Here is a 24,934-nt window from a genome sequence, read left to right as displayed (position 1 = left end):
TCATCCTTCACCATTTGCCTCCTTTCACAATTGTCTCCGAGCTCACAACCATTTGTCTTTCGCCACAGTTATTTCCTGACTCAATCACAGGGTGCCCCAATTATTTATGGGTATTGGGGGTATTGGTACTAGGCTACAGAGTTATCAGTTATAAAACAATACTAGGCTTATTCGCTACAAGGCTAATGGTTCTAAAACATTACGATGTGCCCCTATAACCTATGACCTCTGAGACTTGCTAGCATCTGGCTTATCAGTTAAAAAAAAACTATCAGCTTCAGAACTGCTGCAGAATCATTAGTCGCACTAACCCTAACGACCCTTAGCTACACAATAGATCAACAGTGTCTACCTAGGAATGTACTAACCATGGTTTAATGAACGACACTAAATCAAAAGTGTCTCCCTAAGAATGGGCTAACTATTTCTTTAATGAGCCATATGTTTCCCGCACTAAGAGTTTCCCGCGCTTGAGCTGAAGAAGAAGGAGGCCCAGCAGCCATCTTAAGGAGATCAGCAGCCATCTTAAGCACAGAGCAAGTTATGAATAAAAAAGTATAGCCTCTACTTTCTATATATTCTATACCCCTCATCTAAGTCATTAATAAATATCACAAAAAGTAGAGGTCCCAGAACCAATCCCTGTGGACCCCACTAGTCACAGCCCTCCAGTACGAATGCACTCCCTCCACCACAACCCTCTGCTTTCTACAGGTGAGCCAATTTTGAATCCACACGGCCAAGCTTCCCCGGATCCCTTGGCCTCTGTCCTTCTGAAGAAGCCTACCATGTGGAACCTTGTCAAACGCCTTACTAAAATCCATGTAGACCACATCCACTGCACTACCCTCCTCAATCTTCCTGGTCACCTCCTCAAAGAACCTTATCAGGCTTGTGAAGCAAGATCTTCCCTTCAGAAAGCCATGCTGGCTGTCCCTAATCAGTCCATATTTCTCCAAATGCTCATAGATCCTATCTCTTAGAATCCTTTCCAACAGCTTACACACCACAGATGTAAGGCTTACCGGTCTGTAATTCTCTGGACTATCCCTACTACCTTTTTTGAATAAGGGGACAACATTTGCCACCCTCCAATCCGCCAGTACCATCCCCGTTGACAACGAGGACTCAAAGATCCTAACCAACTGTTCAGCAATCACCTCCCTTGCCTCACGAAGCAGCCTGGGGAACATTCCGTCAGGCCCCAGGGACTTATCTGTCCTAATATTTTCTAACAGCTCCAACACATCCTCTCTCTTGATATCTACATACTCTAGAACATTACCCTCACCTACACTGTTCTCAGCATCATCAAGACCCCTCTCCTTGGTGAATACTGAAGAGAAGTATTCATTGAGAACCTCACCCACTTCCACAGCTTCCAGGCACATCCTCCCACCTTTGTCTTTAATCGGACCTACCTTTACCCTAGCCATCCTTCTGCTCTTTACGTATGAGAAAAAAGCCTTGGGATTCTCCTTAACCCTACTCGCCAAAGCCTTTCCATGCCCCCTTCTCGCTCTCCTCAGCCCTTTCTTAAGTTCCTTCCTTGCTGCTCTATATTCCTCATGAGCCCTGTCCAATCCTTGCTGCTTACACCTCATGTATGCTGCCCTCCTTCTTAACGAGTTGTTCCACCTCTCTCGTCACCCACGGTTCCTTCACCTTGCCATTCCTTCTCTGCCTCACCGGGACAAATTTATCCCTAACATCCTGCAAAAGATCCCTGAATATCAATCACATCTCCATGGTACATTTCCCTTCAAAAATGTCATCCCAATTTACACTGCCAAGTTCTCGCCTTATAGCCTCATAATTCGCCTTTCCCCAATTAAATATCTTCCTGTCCTCTTTGCTCCTATCCCTGTCCATGACAATTCTAAGGGTTATGGAGCAATAGTCACTGTCCCCCAAATGCTCACTCACCGATAGATCAGTCACCTGACCCGGTTTATTACCTAAAACTAGATCAAATATGGCATTCCCTCTAGTCGGCCTCTCAACATACTGTGTCTGGAATCTGTCCTGGACACACTTAACAAACTGCACCCTGTCTAAACCTTTGGCACTAAGTAGGTGCCAATCAATATTTGGATAGTTGAAGTCTCCCATTATAATAACCCTGTTATTTTTGCATCTCTCCAAAAACTGCCTCCCAATCTGCTCCTCAGTATCCTTACTGCTACTGGGGGGCCTATAGAATACTCCCAGGAGGGTAACTGCCCTTTTCTTGTTCCTAACTTCCACCCATCTTGACCCTAGATAGGATCCTTCTACATTATCTACCCTTTCTGCAGCTGTAACAGTGTCCCTGACCAGTATCGCCACCCCTCCTCCTCTTCTCCCTGCCTTCCCTATCCCTTTTAAAACACTGAAAACCAGGAATATTCAATATCCATTCCTGCCCCGATGTCAGCCATATCTCTGTAATAGCCACAATGTCATAGTTCCATGTACTTATCCAAGCTCTCAGTTCATTTCCCTTTCTGATGCTTGCTCCTGATGCTTCTCGCATTCAAGTAAATGCACTTTAGCCCATCCACCTTACTACTTTCGTAGCCTGTACTCTGCTTCTCCTTCCTCAAAGCCTCTCTACCTGTCAGATCTGCCTTTTTCCCATCCCTTTCTTCCTCTGACCTACTCCTCCGGTTCCCTTCCCCCTCGCAATCTAGTTTAAACCCTCCTGAACCACCTAGCAAACCTGGCCGCAAGGATATTGGCCCCCCTCAGGTTCAGGTGTAACCCGTCCTCTCTGTACAGGTCCCACCTTCCCCGGAAGAGATCCCAATGATCCAAAAATCTAAAACCCTCCCTCCTGCACCAACTTCTCAGCCACGCATTTATCTGCCATCTCCTCCTATTCCTACCTTCACTATCGCGTGGCACTGGCAGCAATCCTGAGATCGCTACCCTTGAGGTCCTGTCCTTCAGCCTTCTGCCTAGCTCGCTAAACTCACTTTTCAGGACCTCATCCCTCTTCCCACCTATGTCGTTGGTACCAACATGAACCACGACTTCTGGCTGTTCTCCCTCCCGCTCTAGAATCCTGTGGACCTGATCAGTGACATCCCGGACCCTGGCACCTGGAAGGCAACATACCATCTGAGATTCATGCTCACTGCCACAGAACCTCCTATCTGTTTTCCTGATTATTGAGTCCCCTATCACTACTGCCTTCCTCTTCTCCTCCTTTCCCTTCTGAGCAGCAGGACTGGTCCCAGTGCCACAGACCTGGCTACTGCTGCTAGGCCCCAGCAGGTCATCTTCCTCAACAGCCTCCAAAGCAGAAAACCTGTTACTGAGGGGAACAGCCTCCGGGGTCCTCTGCTCTATCTGCCTGTTCGTTTTCTTTTTCCTTTTCACTCCCCTGACAGTCACCATTCTATCTACTTCCTGGACTCCAGAATTACCTGCTATAAGGGGGGTGACCATCTCCTGATGTACAGTATCTACAAAACTCTCCCCCTCCTTGATGCTGTGCAGTGTTTGAAGCTGTAACCCCAGTTCATCAAGTTTGAGCCGAAGTTCTTCCAGCCTCAAGCACTTACTGCAGATGTGGCCGTCGTTGACCGCAGCAAGGTCCACAAGTTCCCACATCAAGCAGCTGCAGCACACCACCATGTCCTCCATCTGAACTAATTCCTTCTTTTTTTTTCCCCCAGCTTTTCCTACTTAAAAATTTGTAACAGGTAACAGGTAAACCTCACCTTTACCTACCTACCAGCTACTCACCTGCCTTGCCCCTTTACGCCGAAGCCCCTGAAGCCAAAGCCCGACCACTCTGCTCCCTCTCACTCAGCTGCCCGCTCCAACGCTGCCCACTGGATATGGCGGTTTGCTATTTAAACTGCCCACGCCACGCCTGCACAGTCCAGCCCCCACTCTTCCCGATTAAAACTTACAAAACACTTAAAAAAGAACCTTATAAAAATCTAAACCTAATAATAATAACCCTATTAAAAACTAACCCTTATAATTAAAACCCAATTAAAAAAAAGATAAAAAAGAAAAACTTATCTGCTCCAAAGTCTTCCGAAATGAAACCCACAAAGCCTCCGAAGCTTTTTTTTCTCTCCCCACTTTTTAAATTGCCCGCACCGCGCCTGCGCAGTCCAGCCCCCACTTTATATGGTTATAACACTTTTGAATTTTATGTATAACTGCAGAACAGTACTAGAAATAAGCACAATTCAATTATTACCACACATTATTTTTGACACATACCACAGGGGTCCATGGACAAACAAGCCCAAATGGTATTTGTTTTCCTAATCCATGGAGAACTTACCTTTTGAGTTTGAGAGAATGCCTCATGATCCATCTGAACAAATGGAACAAATAAAATTAATAAGGCAAATAGGTAATCTTTGATTTGTAAGTATACAAAGTACACATTTTCTCCTTAATGCCCTATTCTAAAAAAAGACTCCTTGTTGTGGAGCATTTCACATTTGGTATTGACCTCCAGTGGCTCAACCAAATTTTGAGTACCTTAAACAGTGAGCACTGGCAGTTATTGACTGCAGGCGAATATGTACAATCCTATTTTTGCTACACATTAGTTTTGGAATGTAATACAGGGTCCATGGATGAGTAAGCAAGAAGCCAAGCATATATCCAGTGCTAGTGCATGCACAACCATTGTGACTGAAATTACCTAACTAAATATTCAATCCGGAGAAGTGTGAGGTGGTACATTTTGGAAGGACAAACTCCAAGGCAGAATACAAAGTTAAAGGCAGGATTCTGGGTAGTGTGGAGGAGCAGCGAGATCTGGGGGTCCATATCCACAGATCCCTGAAAGTTGACTCAAATGTGGATAGGGTAGTTAAGAAAGCTTATGGGGTGTTAGCTTTCATAAGTCGAGGGATCGAGTTTAAGAGTCGCGAGGTAATGATGCAGCTCTATAAAACTCTGGTTAGACCACACTTAGAGTACTGTGTCCAGTTCTGGTTGCCTCATTATAAGAAGGATGTGGAAGCTTTGGAAAGGGTGCAGAGGAGATTTACCAGGATGCTGCCTGGTTTGGAGAGTATGCATTATGAAGAGAGACTAAGGGAGCTCAGGCTTTACTCTTTGGAGAGAAGGAGGATGAGCGGAGACATGATCGAGGTGTACAAAATATTAAGAGGAGTAGATAGAGTAGACAGCCAGCGCCTCTTTCCCAGGGCACCAATGCTCAATACAAGAGGGCATGGCTTTAAAGTAATGGGTGGGAAGTTCAAGGGAGATATCAGAGGAAGATTTTTTACCCAGAGAGTGGTTGGGTCATGGAATGCGCTGCCTGGGGTGGTGGTGGAGGCAGGTACATTGGACAAATTCAAGAGATTACTAGATAAGCATCTGGAGGAATTTAAAATAGAGGGATATGTGGGAGGAAGGGGTCAGATAGTATTAGGCGAGGTGTAAAGGTCGGCCCAACATTGTGGGCCGAAGGGCCTGTATGGTGCTATACTGTTCTATGTTCTATGTAGACTGAAAATCTATCTTGTGGCTTTCTGCGTGACTATCGGTTACACTGAGAAGTGTTTAGTTAGCAAATGAATGCTCTATTGTTGAAATTCCTTTACAACATGCCACATTAAAAATGTGGCAACCCAGATTTGCATCAGAATATGGACACCTGCATTGCAGCATTGAATTTGAATATCTGTTTGGCATGAAATAGATATATGCTAAACAATATAATAATTGTCTAATTAGCATTATACTAAATCCATAGAAATTTTGAATGCATATTATTCAGTTAAATTTGATTTTTCTCTAAACTCAGACTGTCTTGAAGTTCATGCTGTTTTATGCTGGAGACCTGGCAAACACCTTCTTTATTGTGACTTTTGGAACAGGCCTTTACTGGCTTATATTTTTCAAGGTACCACAAAATATTTAACATTCAGTTTAATATTGACATTCAGCTTATGTTCAGTTTAATTTATTGACATTTTCAAAGTATTTCAGTGTACTTGACATATAATTAATATTTACACAAAATGCATTTATTTTTCTCTGTAAGTTTCTTATATTCGTTTTTGGGATCTGGGCATCACCAACAAGGCCAGCATTTATTGACCATCCCTAATTGCCCTTGAGAAAGTAGTGAGCTGCCTCCTTGAACTACTGCAGTCCTTCTTGTGAAGGTACCCCACATTGCTGTTGGATAGGGAGTTCCAGGATTTAGATCCAGTGACAATGAAGGACCGACAATATATTTCCAAGTCAGGATGGTGCAAACATGAAAGGGGACGACAGGTAGTGTTGTTTTGGGTAGTGCTGTTTCCATCTGCCTGTTGCTCTTGTCCTTCTTGGTGGTAGAGATTGAGGGTTTGGTAGATGCTATTGGAGTGGCCTTGATGGATAACTCCAGGTAATTTTGTAGATAATACACACTGCAGCCACTGTGCGGCAGTGGCAGAGGGACTGTATATTTAGGGTATTTGATGGGACACCAAATACCAAGGGCTGCTTTGCCCTGGATGGATTTTGAGAGTTGTTGGCACTGCTCTCATCCAGGCAAATGAAGGATATTCCATCATGCTCCTAATTTGTGCTTTGTAGATGGTGGAAAGGCTTTGGGTTGTCAGGAATTGAGTCACTCATTGACTGAGATACCTGCTCTTGAGGTCATGGTATCACGGTATGGTCCAGGATTCTAATAGTGGGGAACTTAATGATAAAAAGAATAGATGAAGATAGTCTTTGCCTAACACTTTTGTGGTACTAATTCTAATTGCCACTTATCAGCCCATGCCTGATTTTTTATTTTTTTATTCCAAAATGAACTTTATTCATCATAAAAAACAAACTATATACAACAATAAAACAGTGCAAACCTTTACATTCGTATACACAGCACCGATGCCACTCGTGTGGCTCCCTGAGTGCTACCCAGTCCCGTATTTACAATATTTAAGGGCTTTCTCACCTGACCCCACCCTTCCCTCTCCAGTGGCAGAAGAACCCTAAATGGTAGTCCTTCCCCACCGAGCCCTTGCGTTGGCTGCACCCAGCTTCAGTGCGTCCCTCAGCACGTACTCCTGCAGCCTGGAATGTGCCAATCAGCAGCATTCCCCTACGGACATCTCGCAGTGCTGGAAGACCAACAAGTTTTGGGCAGACCAAAGGGCTTCTTTCACTGAGTTGATGACCTTCCAGCAGCAGTTGATGTCCGTCTGTGTGTGTGCCCCCGGGAACAGCCCATAGATCAGAGAATCTGTTCGGCAGCTGCTGGGGATGAACCGTGACAAGGACCCTTGCATCTTTCGCCACACCCTCCTCGCCAACCCACAGCCCGCAAAGAGGTGGGCGACTGTCTCGTCTCCAGTGCAGTCCTCATGGGGGCAGTGTGCGCTGGGACTGATGTTCAGACCGTGCAGGAAGGATCTGACTGTGAGAGCCCCTCTCACCGCCAGCCAAGCGAGATCGTGGTGCTTGTTGGTGAGTTCTGGTGATGAGGTATTCTGCCAGATGGTCTGGACAGTCTGCTCAGGGAACCACCCCACAGTATCCATTGAGTCCTTCTCCTGCAGTGTCTGCAGGATGTTCCATGCCTGATGGACTTGTGGTCAAAGGTGTTGGTCTGGAAGAACTTTTCCACGAAGGACAGGTAGTGCAGCAACGTCCAGCTGACTGGGGCGTTGCGCGGCAACGGGGCCCGGCCCATCCTTCGCAACACCAGGGACAGGTAGAACCTTGGCACATAGTGACACTTGGTGCCTACGTACTTTGGTTCAACACACAGCCTGATGCAGCCACAGACGAAGGTGGTCATCAGGATGAGGGCAACATTGGGGCCGCTTTTTCCCCCATTGTCCAGGGACTTGTGCATGGTGACCCGTCGGACCCACTCCATCTTGGATCTCCAGATAAACCAGAAGACGGCACGGGTGATTTTCGAACCAGATGAGTGAGGAACAGGCCACACCTGCACCAAGTATAGCAGCCCTGAGAGTGCCTCACACCTGATGACCAAGTTCTTCCCCAGTTATTGAGAGGGAGTGCTGTTCCCACTGTCCCAGTCTCCGCTTCACCTTCCCAATTCGCTCCTGCCAATTTCTGTTGCACGCCCCAGCTCCTCCGAACCAGATCCCCAGCACCTTCAGGTAGTCAGGCCTGACGGTGAAGTGGATGTTGGATCAGTCGGGCCAGTTGCCGAAGATCATGGCCTCGCTCCTCGTGCGGTTAACTCTGGCCCCTGATGCCAACTCAAACTGGTCGCAGATGTTGATCAATCTGCGAACTGACCTTCGGGCCGAGCAGAAGACGGTGACGTCATCCATGTACAGGGAGGTTTTCACCTGGGTGCCCTCACTGCCTTGCAACGTCACCCCTCTGATGCTCTCGTCCTTCCTGATGGATTCAGCAAGGGTTCTATGCAGCACACGAACAAGACAGGGGAGAGAGGGCAGCCCTGCCTGACTCCAGACTTGATGGGGAAGCTCTCTGTTTCCACCCATTGATTTGGACTATGCTACTGATGTCTGTGTAGAGCAGCTGGATCCAATTCCTGATTCCCTCCCCAAAGCCCATTTTGGAGAGCACGTCCAACATGTACATGTGTGAGATCCTGTCAAAGGCCTTCTCCTGGTCCAAGCTGACCATGCAGGTGTCCACCCCTCTGTCCTGCACGTAGGCGATGGTGTCCCTGAGCAGCACGAGGCTATCAAAGATCTTCCTGCCAGGTACAGCACAGGTTTGGTCCGGGTGGATCACCTGTCCCAGAGCAGACTTGACCCTGTTGGCTATGGCCTTGGACAAGATCTTATAATCCACATTCAACAGTGAGATGGGTCTCCAATTTCTGATGTCCGCAATCTCCCCCTTCTGCTTGTAGATGAGGGTAATGATGCCCTTCCTCATGGATTCTGACATGCTGCCAGACAGAAGCATAGCATTGTACACTTCCAGCAGGTCAGGGCCCATCCAGTCCCACAGAGCCGAGTACAACTCCACCGGTAACCCGTTCCTTCTGGGAGTTTTATTCGAATCAAAGGAATGGACGGAGCCAGTCAGCTCCTCCAGGGACAGTGGTTGGTCCAGACTCTCCCACTTGCTGTCATCTAAGACCTCCATGACAGAGGACAGGAAATTCTGGGAGGCGGTGCTGTCTGTGGCCTTTTTGTCATACAGACTGGTATAGAAGGATCGGCAGATCCTTAATATGTCCGTCTGCGAGGATGTTACTGAGCCGTCCTCTTCCTGTAGATCATAGAGCTCCCCCTGTGCACCTTTTGGAAGAAGAAACGTGAGCATGTCTCATCCTGCTCCATGGAGTGAATGCTGGATTGGAAGATAATCTTGGAAGATTTGGAGACGTGGAGCTGGGCTTGCCGGCTCTTTGCCTCTCGGAGTTCCTCCCTCACATCCACCCCCCTGACTGCAGAAGGAGAAGTTGTTGCAGATCTATATGGAGTTTGCACAGTTCCCTCTGACTGTCTTGCTTTCTGGACCCCTCTGCGGATGAAGAACCTCTTGATGTTCTCCTTTGTCGCTTCCCACCAGTGCACAGGGGAGTCAAAGAGGGGTTTCACAGTTCTCCAACCTGTGTAATCCCTCTTCAGTTCCTCAATGCTCTCAGGGGTCAGCAGCTTGACATTCAACTTCCACGTCCCCTTGCTTGCCTTCTGGTCCTCCTGTAGGTGACAGTCTTGGTGCTTGTTGGTGCATGCAGTCATAAGCAGCTTCGTTTGCTGAGGAATTGTGAATGGTATTGGTATTGGTTTATTATTGTCACTTGTACCGAGGTACAGTGAAAAGCTTGTCTTACAAACTGATCGTACAGGTCAGTTCATTACACAGTGCAGTTACATTAAGTTAGTACAAAGTGCATTGACGTAGTACAGGTAAGAACAGTAACAGTACAGAGTAAAGTGTCACAGCTGCAGAGAAAGTGCAGTACAATAAGGTGCAAGGTCACAACAAGGTAGATCGCAAGGTCATAGTCCATCTCATTGTAGAAGGGAACCGTTCAATAGTCTTATCGCAGTGGGGTAAAAGCTTATCCCTAAGTCTGGTGGTACATGCCCTCAGGCCCCTGTATCTTCTACCCAATGGAAGAAGAGAGAAGAGAGAATGTCCCGGGTGGGTGGGGTCTTTGATTATGCTGGCTGCTACACCAAGACAACAAGAGGTAAAGACAGAGTCCAAGGAGGGGAGGCTGGTGTCCGTGATGCACTGGGCTGTGTCCACAACTCTCTGCAGCTTCTTGTGGTCCCGTGCAGAGCAGTTGCCGTACCAAGCCGTGTTACATCCAAATAGGATGCTTTCTATGGTGCATCGGTAAAAGTTGGTGAGAGTCAAAGGGGACAAACCAAATTTCTTTAGCCTCCTGAGGAAGTAGAGGTGCTCGTGAGCTTGCTTGGCTATGGCATCTACGTGATTTGACCAGGACAGGCTGTTGGTGATGTTCACTCCCAGGAACTTGAAGCTCTCAACCCTCTTGACCTCAGCACCATTGATGTAGACAGGTGCATGTACACCGCCCCCTTTCCTGAAGTCAATGACCAGCTCTTTTGTTTTGTTGACATTGAGGGAAAGGTTGTTGTCATGACACCATTCCACTAAGCTCTCTATCTCCTTCCTACACTCCGACTCATTGCTGTTTGAGATACGGCCTGAAACTGTGTTATCATCTGCAAATTTGTAGATGGAGTTAGAGCAGAATCTGGCCACACAGTCGTGAGTGTATAGGGAGTAGAGTAGAGGGCTGAGGATGCAGCCTTGTGGGGCACCAGTGTTGAGAATAATCATGCCGGAGGTATTGCTGCCTATCCTCACTGATTGTGGTCTGTTTGTTAGAAAGTCAAGGATCCAGTTACAGAGGGAGGTGTTGAGTCCTAGGTTTCAGAGCTTGGTGACAAGCTTGCTTGGAATTATTGTATTGAAGGCAGAGCTGTAGTCAATAAACAATAGTCTAAAGTATGTGTCGTTACTGTCCAGATGCTCCAGAGCTGAGTTTAGGGCCAGGGAGATGGCATCCGTTGTAGACCTGTTTCGCCGATAGGCGAATTGAAATGGGTCCAGGTTGTCTGGTAGGCTGGAGTTGATGCGCAGCCATGACCAACCTCTCAAGGCACTTCATGATGGTGGATGTCAGAGCCACTGGTCGGTAGTCATTGAGGCATGTTACCTTGCTTTTCTTTGGTACCAGGATGATAGTGGTCTTCTTAAAACCACTATCCCCTTCTCCTTCGCATCTCCATCTCCTTCGCGTCGTCCGGCTTCACAGGCTCCTGCTTCATCTTGGCCAGCTCTCTCCACGTGTGCTCATCACCCCTCAGGTCTTTCTTGTTGCCCACCAGGATGATGGGGATGTTGGGGCAGAAGTGCTTCACCTCTGGGGTCCACTTCTCGGGGATGTTCTAAGAATGGAATTGAACATTGTGCATTCATCAGCAAACATCCCCACTTTAAAATTTCAGTGGATGGAAAGTCATTGATGAAGCAGCTGAAAATGTTTGAGCCCAGGACAGTGTCCTAAGAAATTCCTTGACACATTTAGTGCATGAATCCTGTGTGAAGCTCCTTATATATTCCTTTAAAAATGTTAATTACTGTGTAGGTGCTTTATGATGACTTAGCATTTGCTTAGGCATCATTTGTTTCTTCAGGGTCAACGGGTTCTTTCTGTTCTTCTGCCCACACCAAGCCAAGAGACCCACTTTATTTGTTCTGTGGCCAGTGCATTTTCACTGAAGGTATGTGTTTAAAGAATATTGGTAACATTGAATTAGAATTGTTAAGCATGCAAAATTCAAGATTTTTCAACAAATTCTCCTTTCTAATGTAATACTGATAGAGCTGAAGGAAAAATGCACTAGAAACTAAAAGATCAAAGAACAAAGAACTATAGGGTCAGAGGAATTTACACTGCTAGGCTGGTGTGAGTAATTTGTGAATAAAGACAAAGATTTTTACTTTGATGTATTGTAGTTCAGGAAGCCAATAAAGGAATAATTATTATATGGCAGTGCATGCTAAAGGAAGCAAGGGAGAAGATTACTGGGGTTCTGAAAGAGATTTTTGCATCTTTGTTAGCCATGCGTAAAGTAACAGGAGATCCCACCTTCCTCACCCCTTTCTACTTTCCATAGGGACCGCTTTCTTCATGAATCCCTGGTTCATTCATCTCTCCCCACCCCATCCAGCACTTTCTCCTGCAACCTCAGGAAGTGTAACACCTGTCCCTACATCTCCTCCCTCATCACCATTCAGGGCCCCAAACAACCCTTCTAGGTGAGGCAGAGATTCACATGCATCCTCTCCAACCTTGTTTATTGCATTCAGTGCTCTCGGTGTGGCCTTCTCTACAAGTAAACCAAGTGCAGACTAGGTAACTGCTTTGTTGAGCATCTTTGTTCTGTCCGCCATGGCCTTCTGGAGCTCCCAATTACTAGCCATTTTAATTCCCCTCCCTATTTCCACACCGAACTGTCTGTTCTCGGCCTCCTCCACTGCCAGGGTGAGGCTAAATGCAAACTAGAGGAAGCGCACCTCATATTCTGCCTGGGTAGTCTACAACGTGACAGCATGAACATTGAATTCTTCAATTTCAGGTAAACTTCTCCCCCTCTGTCCCTTTTCTCTCTCCTCCTGATCTAGCCAATTCCTCATACCCCAGCCCCCATCACCCTGTTTCTTTCCCCTCCTCCATCCCCTCCATCTGCCATTAACCCACACACACATGCACTCCTCTCACTGGGTCCCCTCCCACTCCCGCTCAAAAGGGCCCAATTCTGTGCTGTATGAATCTATGGTAGAATATGGGTAGCAGAATTTGAGACAGGTTAAACCATAAAACTTTGGAAGCTTGTGAGCAGGGCATCAAAGACACAATAGCATCCCATTTTAGCCTATATATTTTAGCCTATTGGTCTATATATATATAAAAAATGGCTCTGGAGAGAGGTAACATTTTGTTGGTAGCTAACAGGATTATAGTTATATAGTCAAGATCTGACCTTTAAAACTGAAAACTGCAGTGGAAATTACTGAAGTAAATATTGTGCTTTTAAGCCATTTAAATGCATTAGTGATCTTAAGATCACTAGACAGACCTGACAGACTTGGCAGAACAGACCAGCTAGAAGGCAAGCACAGCACTTGGAAGCATTGGAAAGGCCTCCATTGTGCCAGAAAACATGTTCATAGGGGAGGACTTAATATAAGACTGAAGCATAAGGGCATGAGACCACCCCCCCCCCCCCCCCCCACCTCCCTAGCACCCTTCTGGAGAACAAGATGGAAGACCTGATGGCAAGATTGCTTTACATGAGGGACATAAGGGACTGCTGTGTACTCTGTTTCACAGAGACCAAGATCACACAAGACAGGGAGCAGAAGCAGGCCATTTGGCCCATCGAGTCTGCTCCAAGGAAAGGGAAAAAAGAAATGAGAAATGGGGAATGGGGGAAAAAAAAATCACCTATTCTAATCCCAATTTCCGGCTTTATCCCCATATCCCTTGATATCCTGACTATTTAGATATCTATCTATCTCCTCCTTGAATGCCCCCACTGATCTTGCCTCCACTGCTGTACGTGGCAAGGAGTTCCACAAATTCACCACCCTCTGTCTCCTGACACGTGTTCTAGCCTGAGGGTTTTTCGATCCACCGCATGGACCAGTCAGCCATGTCGGTTAAGGGAAAAGGCTTTTGCGTTTGCTTTATGATAAAATCATTGTGGTGCATGGATGTGGCAGTCTTGTCCCATCCCTGCTCCCCCGACCTGAAACATCTGGCAGTGAAGCACTGACTGTTTTCCTTACTGCGCTAATTCTCCACCATCATCCTGACTGCAGTCTACATCTCACCTCAGGCAGACATCAAACATCAAGCAATCAACAAGAACGAAACAGCGTACCCCGACGCCTGTCATATCATGGCGGGAAACTTTAATCAGGCTAGCTTGAAGAAGTCTCTGCCTAATGACTATCAACACATTACATGCAACATTAAGGGACCTAACACACTCAACCACTGCTAATCTACCGTCAAGAATGCCTACTGCTCCACCCTCACCTGCATTTTGGATAATCCAAACACCTGGCTGTTCTTTCTTCTTCCTATGTATAGACAGAGACTGAAGAGCACCGCACCAGTGAAGAGAACTACGAAGAGCTAGACGGGAGAGGTGGAGGAGCGAATTTGGGCTGGTTTCAAGTCGGTGGACTGGACCATGTTCAAAGATTTGTCAGTGGACCTAAATAAATATGCCACAGTTGTCAGCGACTTCATAAGGATATGTGTGGACAAGTGTATGAACTCAGGGCATGAATTCGCTCTGGGGACTGGGATGTCATAGCCATAACAGAAACATGGCTGAGAGAAGGGCTGAACTGGCAGCTCAATGTTCCAGAATATAGATGCTACAGGCATGACAACGGTACAGGTAAAAGAGGAGGGGACACAAGAAAGACCACAGATGCTGGAAATCTGGAGCAACACACAAAAATGCTGGAGGAACTCAGCAGATCAGGCAGCATCTATGGAGGGAAATGAACAGTCGACATTTCAGGCCGAGACCCTTCATCAGAGGAGAGGGAGTTGCTTTCTTGATGAAAGAGGACATAACAACAGATATTCTTGGGGGAGTATCCAGTGAGACCATATGGGTAGAACTTAGAAATAGAAAGGGGATGTCACTCTGATGGGATTGTATTATAGACCCCCAATTGTCAGTAGGAATTGGAGGAGGAGATATGTAGAGAGATTGCAGGTAGATATAAATGTAATATGGAGTATTAGTGGGAGATTTTAACTTCCCTAATATTGACTGGGCCAACCATAGTGTAAAAGGCTTGGACTGAGTGGAATTTGTGAAATGTGTCTGAGAAAGCTTCCTTGATCAATATATAGCGGGACCTACTAAAGAGGGTACGATATTGGATCTCCTCCTGGGGAATGAGGCAGGGCAAATGGCAGAAGTGTCTGTCGGTGAGCACTTTGGGTCCAGTACCATAATGCTATTAGTTTTTAAATAGTTATGGAGAAGGATATGGCCGGTTCACAGGTTAAGGTCCTGAATTGGAGCAGAGCAAATTTTGGAGCCATTAGGTGGGATCTTGTAGTGGTCGATTGGGTGAGATTGTTTGTAAGGAAAAAAGCATCTGTCAAATGGGAGACCTTTAAAAGTGTGATGTCAAGAGTTCGGGGCCTGCATATTCCAGTTAAGGTGAGAGGCAAGACTGCAGGTTTAGGGAACCCTGGTTGACGAAAGATATTGAGGCTCTGATTAAGAAAAAGAGGGAGACATACACTGCGCATAAGCAATTGGGATAAATGCCAAGGGCCTGACCTGGTGCTTGCTCAGACCTTGTGGGAAGCTGGAGAAGAAATTGCAGAGGCCCTTGCAAAGATTTTTGCTTCATCTCTGTCCACAGGTGAGGTTCCAAAGGACTTGAGAGTGGCTAATGTGGTACAATTGCTTAAAAAAGGTAGCAAAATCAAGTCAGGAAACTACAGGCCAGTGAGTCTAACATCAGTGGTGGGTAACTTGCTGGATGGGAGTTTGAGGGACAGGATCTACCAACATTTGGAAAGACAGGGTCTGATTTGGGACAGTCAGCATGGCTTTATGTGTGGGAAATCATTTCTGACAAATCTCTTGGAGTTCTTTGAGGAGGTAACCAAGAGGGTAGATGATGGTAGGGCAGTGGATGTTGTCTATATGGACCTTAGCAAGGCCTTTGATAAGGTCCCTCATGCAGGCTCGTCTGGAAGTTAGATTGCATGTGATCCAGGGGGAGATAGCTGATTGGGTTCACAATTGGCTCAGTGCGAGGAAACAGAGGGTAATAGTTGAGGGTTGTTTCTCAGACTGGAGGCCTGTGTCTAGTGGTGTGCCACAGGGGTTGGTGCCTGGACCTTGTTGTTTGTAATTTATATAAACAATTGGGACGTGAATGTAAAAGGCATGGTTAGTAAGTTTGTGGATGATACTAAGATAGGTGTTGTAGATAGTGTAGAAGGTTATGAACAATTATAGGGGCACCTTGATCAGCTAGGTATGTGGGCTGAGGATGTCAAATGGCTTTAAATCCAGATTAATTACATTTTGGGAGATCAAACTTCGGTAGGACTTATACAGTGAATGGTAGGGCCCTGGGGAGTGTTATGGAACAGAGGGACCTAGGAGGTTCCAGTGCATAGTTTGCTGAAAGTGGAATCACAGATAGGGTGGTGAAGAAAGCATTTGCCAGACAGGCCTTCATCAATCGGGGCGCTGAGTATAGAAGACACAAGAGATGCTGCAGATGCTGGAAATCTGAAGCAACACACACAAAATGCTGGAGGAACTCAGTGGATTAGGCAGCATCTATGGAGTGAAATGAACAGTCAACGTTTCAGGCCAAGACACTCCATCAGGACTGAAAGGAAAGATGGCAGAAGCCAGAATAAAAGGGTGGGGGGAAGGGAGAAGCATGAGCTGGGGGGTGATAGGTGAAAGCAGGTGAGTGAAAGGTGAATCCTCCCCCACCTACCTACCTTCCTCCTCTTGCTCCTCCCCTTCCCCCCACACTTTTATTCTGGCTTCTGCCCTTTTTCTTTCTTATCCTGATGAAGGGTGTCAGTGCTTGAGGCGGGCACAAGAGCAACATTTAAAAGCGATCTAGATAAGTACGTGGAGAGGAAAGGTTTCGAGGGCTATGGGCCAAACACGGGCTGATGAGACTAGCTCACTGGGCAACACAGTCCTCATGGACAAGTTGGACCGAAGGGCCTGTTTCCATCCTGTATGATTCTATGACTATGACAATCATCCCATCCAAACATCATCAAGCTTCAAGACCTGAGCCTCTATACCTCTTTCTGCAATTAGATCCTCGACTTCCTCATCGGCAGACCTCAATCAGTGAGGATTGGTAACAACACCTCCTCCTCGCTGACTGTCAACACAGGTGCTTAGCCTCCTGCTCTATTCCCTATACACATGACTGTGTGGCTAAGTACAACTTCAATGCTAAATACAAATTCACTGACGACACCACTGTTGTTGGAAGAATCACATGTGGGCTCAGCACATAGGTGCAATCACAAGGAAGGCGCACTTTATTAGAAAGTTAAGGAGGTTTGGCATTTCACCAAATACTCTTCACAGATTTCTACAGATGTGCTGTTGGAAGTAGCCTGACTGATGGCATCATGGTCTGGTACTGCAAGTCCAATGTGCAGCAACATAAGAAGCTGTAGAGGGTAATGGACTCAGCCCAATGCATCATGGTAACGTCTCTCCCCACCGTAAGTAGTATCTATGTGAGGCGCTGCTTCAAGAAGCCAACATCTATCATCAAAGATCCTCACCATCTGGGCCATACCATCTTCTCACAGCTCCCATCAGGTGAAGTCCCACACCAACAGGTTCAAGAACACCTACTTCCCTTCAACCATTCAGTTCTTGAACCAACCTGCGAAACCCCAATCACTACCACAGTATAGCAACACTATAACCACTTTGAACACTTTGCATTACTATGATGTTGTTTGTTTTTGTTCTAATTGTTTCTTTCTTGTTAAAATTGTGTATACTTTATGCTTAATTTATGTTTTCCTTGTGTGTTATGTGCCTGTGATGCTGCTGCTGAAGTTTTTCATTACACCTGTGCATACATGTACTTGTGCATATGACAGTAAACTCAACTTTGACTTTGACTTTGACTTCGACGTTGGAGCTTATGGATAAATACTCTAATGGCTTGGCTTGCTATCACTTTGCACTTGACTGAGAATCAATTCCTTGAGCAATAATCTACCAGGTTAAATTTGATTTCCTTCATGTCAACAGAAAGAATGTGGGTAATTTTCTACTTTGGCAAGTTGTTGCACTGGAACAGCTTGACTACAGATGCATTTAGTTCTGGAGTATATCTTCAGCATCACAGCTTGAATGGTACAATGGTCCATTGTCTTTACCAAGTGCATTCAGCTGTTACCTGATATCAAAAGATTTAAAATAGTGATGACTGGTCTCTGTCACTTAAGCGACCTCAGAAGAAATCAAAGGTTGATCATCTTCTCAGGATTTCCAGACAAAGAAGATTCAGTCTTGATTCTTTTCAGCACCATCTGTCAACATTGAAGATTAGAATGTCTATGGAGCCTTCTCGTCCTGTTAGTTGTTTAGTTGTCCACCTTCATTCATAAATGGACATGACAGAATAAGGAGCTACAGGGCTTTGGTTATGGGATTACTTGGTTCTATAGACTACTGCTTATCCTGTTTCTCATAAATACAGTAACTTCACTGAGTTGTCACCTATTGCTCTTCTGAACTCTTCATTGAGCTAGGATTGGCTGCTGATTAGCTGATAATGTTAAAGTGAGGGAGAAGCTGGATCATGACATTGCAGATTGTGGTGGAATGCAGTTCTGTCATGGGAATGCTTTACTTACTAGAATCTCACATAACATCCTTAATATCTATGGCCATGATTAACTTTCCCTTTCATCTTACCAGTAGTACTTGACATGAGAACATAATCCCCTTCCAGCATCTCTCTGCATTGTAACCAACTCTGTGAGATTGCCATAGCCTGATTTCATTCCAATATATTCAGCCTTAGCTGAAGTTACCGATAGTTACCGATAGTGATCCACAAAAGTCTTTATTTTCCCCTTCCTAATTTTTATCTACATGCTGTAACTCCACATCATCATCTGAAAATATAGTATCATTATGAATATCCATCTCTACCTCACCACCACCTCTTTTGGCACCTTCATTGTCTCTGATTTGTCATACTGATTATTCAACATCCAATTCAAGGTGAGTGGGAGTTTCCTCCAAATAAGGATTGCAATGACCAAACATTTTGAGGTCAGGAGAGACTGCAGCCAGGGCAGGTAAAGATAGACCAGATATCAGATCCCTGAAGAGCGAGAAAGCACAGAGGTTCTCCTGGAGAGGAGTCAGAAGAGACAGGTAATAAAAGACGACTGATGGATATGCACAATGGTTGGCAGGCCTGGCCAAAAGCATACAGATATATCATCTGATAGATATTCAGTGTCTGAGGGCTGCAGTAGATGCTCAGACTTCTGTGACCACAGCTCTGGATACCAGTGCTCAAATGAGTTTTTTGTGTGCCACAGCAGTCCAACAACCTGTACTCGAAGGGATTGCAAGGATTGATAAGACACTGTATTGGGGAAGAAACAGTGCTCCATGAAGTATAAATCTCCTGTTCTGCCTCAAAATTACTGCAGCCTTGCTCTCACCTGTGCTACTCCACCAGTACTTAGTTATTGCATATCAGCCAATCGGTCCAGATTGAAGCTGCATTTGTGAAAAGGATGCAAAACAAAGCTGGACCTTCTGGATAGATCTGTTTGAAGCCATCTCATCTGCAGCCACTGCAGGTCAGCTGCTGGCTTTAACCAAAGAAACTACAACAACTAGATGAGAACTGCATATGACCACTACTTAGGGAATGTATGTACATAGGAAATCAGTTTTATATTTGTTTGGATTTTACTTGGCTGGTGACAGGAATTTTAAAAAATTGCAATTAAGTCAAAATAATAAGCTAATCATGCCACTAATATAAATAATTTGCATGACCATACTCAGAATATTTCGTACACAATTCTAGTTGTTTTAGTATAAAAAAGGTATTCGAGTCTTCAGCCTTCTGAAAGAGTGCAGAAAAATACATAATAAATACGAATAAATGTGAAGTTGGTGGGATTGGATTATGAGGAGTGGTCATGTAAATTAGACACGTTCTCAGAATTTCAGTAGCCATGCAATTTAAAGAAAAAAATCACAATTTTGTCAATTTTTAAGGATTGTTCCATTAGCCACTATTTTGTAGTCTTCTCCAGCATAATCAATTGATTAGATAACATTTTGATATCTACAGATTATTCTTGTTGAGAAGTACACTGAAAATATTGAATTTTCCATGTGATGTGTATAAGTATTTAACAGCATTCCAAGTCATAAGGTTAAATGTTCTAGCTCTAAGATGCTTATTTTATCTGTGTGTATAGTAAAACCCGATAATAAATACTTCAAGAGCTAATAGATCTTTAAAGAAGCTCCAGCAACCTGTGTTTAACCCTGACTTCTGGTGCTGACTGTGTGGAATTTACACATTCTCCCTGTGACCATGTAGGTTTCTACCAGGTGCTCTGGTTTCCTCTCACATTCAAAAGACATGCTGTTTCTTAGGTCATTGGGTACTATAATTTACTCGTAATGTAAGTGGATAATAGGTGAATTGTGGAGAATTGATGGGCAACTGAGAACAGAAAGGTAAAAGGGATAAACTGTGGGAATGGGATTTATGAGGTTGTTCTGAGAGCTGGCACAGACCTGACAGGCCAAATGATTGTTGTAAGAAAATGATTTTTCAGCTTTTCCTTAACATTATGTGTAAACTCTAATATTTATGTCACATTCTGTATGACGTTCAACCTGGTAATTTTGTTATGTTTTCTGTGAGAATTTTTCAAAGTGATTGGTTGCTCAGCCAGCATGATGACGTCATTAACATTGGATGACGAGGATTTCATTGAATTGATGCCTGGCAGCATTGAGAAAGGAGAAATCCATGCCTCAAGTGATCACTTCCTCTTGAGCAGGTCAATGAAGAGGTCCTTAGCTTCATCATTGACAGCAAAATCGAAGCCAATACTTGTCACAATTCCAGATCCAATCAATAGCACTTGGGTTCTTTACTTCCTTTAGTTAAGTAATTAATTATACAAATATGTTTTTTCTGTTCAAATCCTGGTAACTTCTATCATATATTTTTCTTCTCATCACTGGGAATACCCTTTCTTTCAGTTTCTTCAGCTGTTACACAAACTAGGAAACCAGTTAACTGTGGATATCTTTTTTATTGACTGGGAGAGACCCAAAGGCAAGATCGTCAAATCTATTGCAGGTACATTTTGTAATTATTCATCATATGTTCCTGTTATTTGGCTTCAAATATTCAATTAATTTTAAACTTTGACAGAAAAATTTGTAAAATATTTTGACTGTGTTAGTTTTATTTTTAGAAATCTATATAAAAAATATAAACAGATGTGTTGGTGATCTGATTAATAACGATGAGTATGCTTAAAAGAAACTTTGGTCATATCTCTTGCAGTGTGTTAGAGCTGGAAAACTTCACTTGCCTTGGAAGAAAGTTTATATCCACCAGTTTACAGGATGTGTTCTTGGGTTACTTCGAGCTTTGTACTTACCTCAATAAGTATTGACCTAATTGACCTAGAGAGATATTGACCTAAAACTTCTGTTGTACTGGTAAAGGTGTTTTATGTCATGTCTCAAGTATATCATTCTCAAGTTCCAAGGCAATCATGCACAGTAGAATAAACCTTGTGTGAAGAAACTCTCACAATGCTGTTATGGGCAGGCACGGTAGTGTCGCAGTTAGCGTAATGCTATTACAGTGCCAGCGACCCGGGTTCAATTCCAGCCACTGTCTCTAAGGAGTTTGTACATTCTCCCCGTGTCTGTGTGGGTTTCTTCCAGGTGCTCTGGTTTCCTCCCACATACCAAAGATGTACAGGTTAGGAAGTTGTGGGCATGCTATGTTGGCACCGGAAGCGTGGCAACACTTGCGGCTGCCCCCAGAACACTCTACGCAAAACTTCTGTTTCAATGTACATTTGACTAATTATGATATCTTATCTTATATCTTAATCTCCTAGAAATGTGGGGAATGGAGGTTGTAGAGGAAGTAGGTTCATAAGAGTTAAATAGAATTTTGGATGATCTCAGAGGGTAAACAAAAAAATCTTGCTCTCTCATTTTGAGAAAAAAGAAGAATATTGGGAAAAAGAAGAAATGGTTTGCGTATCTTCAAGGAGGGAAAAAGGGAAGAAAAAAATTCTGTGCTGAAGGCCTTGACAAGTGAAGACATGGCTTTTACAAGTGGAGTTATTGAATTCTGGGATGATGAAGATGACAGAATTGATGGAGTGCAGATACCTTGGATGGTTGTGGGGCTGGAGGAGATTGTAGAATTGGGTAGGGAAATGACAGTGGAAGAATTTGAAACAAGGATGAAAATTAAGCAAGTGATGTATTATTAAATTAGGCGCTAATGCAGCATGGTGAGCACAGAGGTACTGGCTGAATGGAACCTTCTGTAAGTTAAATGAGGTTATTAAAGTTATTTAAATTTAAAGTTAAATAGAGTTTTGGATGATCTCAGAGGGTAAACAAAAAAATCTTACTCTCTCATTTTGAATTTCTAAACCATTGTCTTTTAGCAGTCTGAAGAATTTTGTGTGTAGATTAAAACACAGGTTCCTCTGCAAGAAAGAATCTTATTGAAATGGTGAGAAAAAAATCTATATCCAGTTGCAGAGCCCTAATATCCTCATCAAATACACCCTCCCACTTATTTTTGTGTCTTCAGCAAACTTGGATAGGTTACACTCTGCCTCCTCCTCTACGTCATTAATACAAATCATAAATAATTGAGAATCAAGAATTGATCCTTGGGGCATTCCACCAGCCACATCCTTCCAGCCTGAAAGGACCCATTTATTCTGTCTTCCATGCTATAATCAATCTTCCATCCATGCCTGGCAAATATAATCAAAATCATTAGTAATGATTTTTTATCAGCATTGAGACTTTGAGACCAGTTGTCAGTAAAGTTCTCTAGCAGATTTTTACAAATTTCATTAATTACTGAATATGACCTGTGGTAGTAGTAGTGCAGTAGTTGAAAATAGACCAAGCAGGTCTTGATGCAAAGGGAGAATGCAATCTGCAAATAACCAATTTGGAGGGAAGAACCCTCCAAATAATACGGGTGTATATGTTCTCATTCATTGACTACGTTTGGCAAATGGCATTGAGGGAAATGCAGGTAGACAGAGCCAATACCAAGTCTCTCAGAGATGCAGAAGTCAAGTGTTACAGTATATAATTCTGTTAAGGTTCATGAGCAGAGTCATGCAGTGATAGCCAAAGCAATTAAAGTATTAGGCTGCAGTGTTATGATGATCCAATTTCAAATAAAAATTAACCAGCAGCAGATTGACTTTTTTTAAAAGACTTTGCTCAGGCCATTTGGTGAAATATATAGATGCTTTAGAAAAGGGTAGTGTAAACTTACTCAGATTGTCAAGTTACCCTGAGAATTTTAAAAGAACACAAAGGACAGATTCTCTTAAGGAATCTATTCAGAGTCCAACCACCCAATTGGCTGGAGTCTAGCCATCTACCTTTGACATTCAACATCATTACCATCGCCAAACTCCACGATCGACACCCTGCAGGTACCTTCTGACTAGAAATTTGATGGACCAACCACATAAGTAATGTGCTACAAGAGCAGTCAGAGGCAGTGTGTAACTTCTTGCCTTATTCCCTGAAGCCTTTCCTCCATCATCAAAGTCTAAGGCAGTAACGTTATAGAAAACTCTCCTCTGAATGAATATATCTTCAAGAGTTCAACACTATCCAGAACAAATCCCGTCTGACTGGCACCCCATCCATCATGCTAAACATTCACTCCCTCACCAACAAAGCACAGTGGCTGCTGTGTGTATCATCTGCAAATGCCCTACATCATTAATCTGCTGCTCAGCAGAAATTTATCCCATTATAAAGAGGGATCGAGGAGAATGATGAATCATCCATGGTTAACAAAGGAGGTAAGGGAAAATATTAAATCAAAGACTACAGCATATAAAATGGCAAGGGCAAGTGGTAGACCAGAGGATTGGGAATTTTACAAGAAGCATCAGCAAGAGACTAAAATGTTAACAAGGAGGGAGAAAATTGATTATATCAAAACAAACTGCAAGGATTTTTATGGTTATATAAAAACGAAGAGAGTAGCTAGGGTAAATGTGGGATCCTTGGAGATCGTGACGGAATTTAATAACTGGAAACAAGGAAAGGACAGATAGGTTATATCAATACTTTGGATAAGTCTTCATGGTGGAGGACACTGCAAGTATCCCAAGGATTTCTGATGGACAAGTTTCAAATACTACAGAAGAATGTAACAATTACTGTCATGAGGAACAAGATATTAGAAAAACTAATAGGATGAAAGGCAGATAAGTTGCTAGGTCCTGATGGCCTGCACCTGAGGTTTTAAAGCAAGTGGTGGTAAAGATGGAGGAGCCATTGTTTGAGGTTTCCCAAACCTCACTGAGTTCCAGGAAGGTGCCACTGGATTGGAAAACCGCAAGTGTGACACTGTTGTTTAAGAAGGGAGCAATACAGCAAGTGAGTAACCACAGGCCTCTTAGCTTATTGTCTATTATTGGCAAGATGGGGGGAGGGTCTATAATCAAGGAAGATATAGTTAGTCATTTAGGGTCATAGAGTCTTACAGCCCTTCAGCTCAACTTGTCCATGCGGACTGTGTTGCCCAGAGATCTAGTCCCATCTGCTCACATTTGGCCCATAGCCATCTAAACTTCTTCTATACATGTATTAACCTAGGTTGGATTTAAATGTTGCTAATGTGCCTGCTTCAACCAATATTTCTGGCAGCTCATTCAAAATACGCAACATCCTTTGCGTAAACAAGTTTCCCTGATGTCCCATTTAAATCTCTCTCCTCTTATCTTAAACCTATGTCCTCTTGTTTTTAACACATTCCTCCTTGGGAAAAAGTCTATGTACTTTCACCCTGTCTATGCCCCTCATGATCTTATATACCTGTCAGATCACCCCTCAATCCCCTACATACCAGGGAATAAAGTCCTAGTCTACACAACTTCTCCTTGTATCTTAGGCCCCCAAGTCCAGGTATCATCCTGGCAAATCTTCTCTGCACTCTTCCGAGTTTAATAACATCTTTCCTATAACAGGGTGATTAAAGCTGTACACCATACTCCAAGTGAGGCCTCACCGACATCTTATATAACTGCAACATAACTTCCCAACTCCTGTACTCAATGCCCCGACTGATGAAGGCCAGTGTGCCAAACGCCTTCTTCGCCACA

The 24,934-nt window shown here is 44.2% G+C and overlaps 1 protein-coding gene across 1 annotated transcript in view; it reads left to right on the top strand.

Moving 5' to 3' along the window:
* The window catches only part of tmem67 (transmembrane protein 67), a 155,402-nt gene that overhangs the window by 86,912 nt on the left and 43,556 nt on the right, over nt 1-24,934 (top strand). Inside the window, exons 16-18 of the mRNA XM_052023565.1 lie at nt 5,774-5,872; nt 11,607-11,693; nt 20,787-20,886. Of these exons, the coding sequence (XP_051879525.1) occupies nt 5,774-5,872; nt 11,607-11,693; nt 20,787-20,886 (286 nt within the window). The remainder of the gene's footprint in view (nt 1-5,773; nt 5,873-11,606; nt 11,694-20,786; nt 20,887-24,934) is intronic.

Source organism: Pristis pectinata, chromosome 9 (assembly GCF_009764475.1).
Source record: "Pristis pectinata isolate sPriPec2 chromosome 9, sPriPec2.1.pri, whole genome shotgun sequence".
Classification (NCBI taxonomy): domain Eukaryota; kingdom Metazoa; phylum Chordata; class Chondrichthyes; order Rhinopristiformes; family Pristidae; genus Pristis; species Pristis pectinata.
Note: the sequence above shows the minus strand (reverse complement) of the source record. Positions and strands in the feature narration are given on the sequence as shown.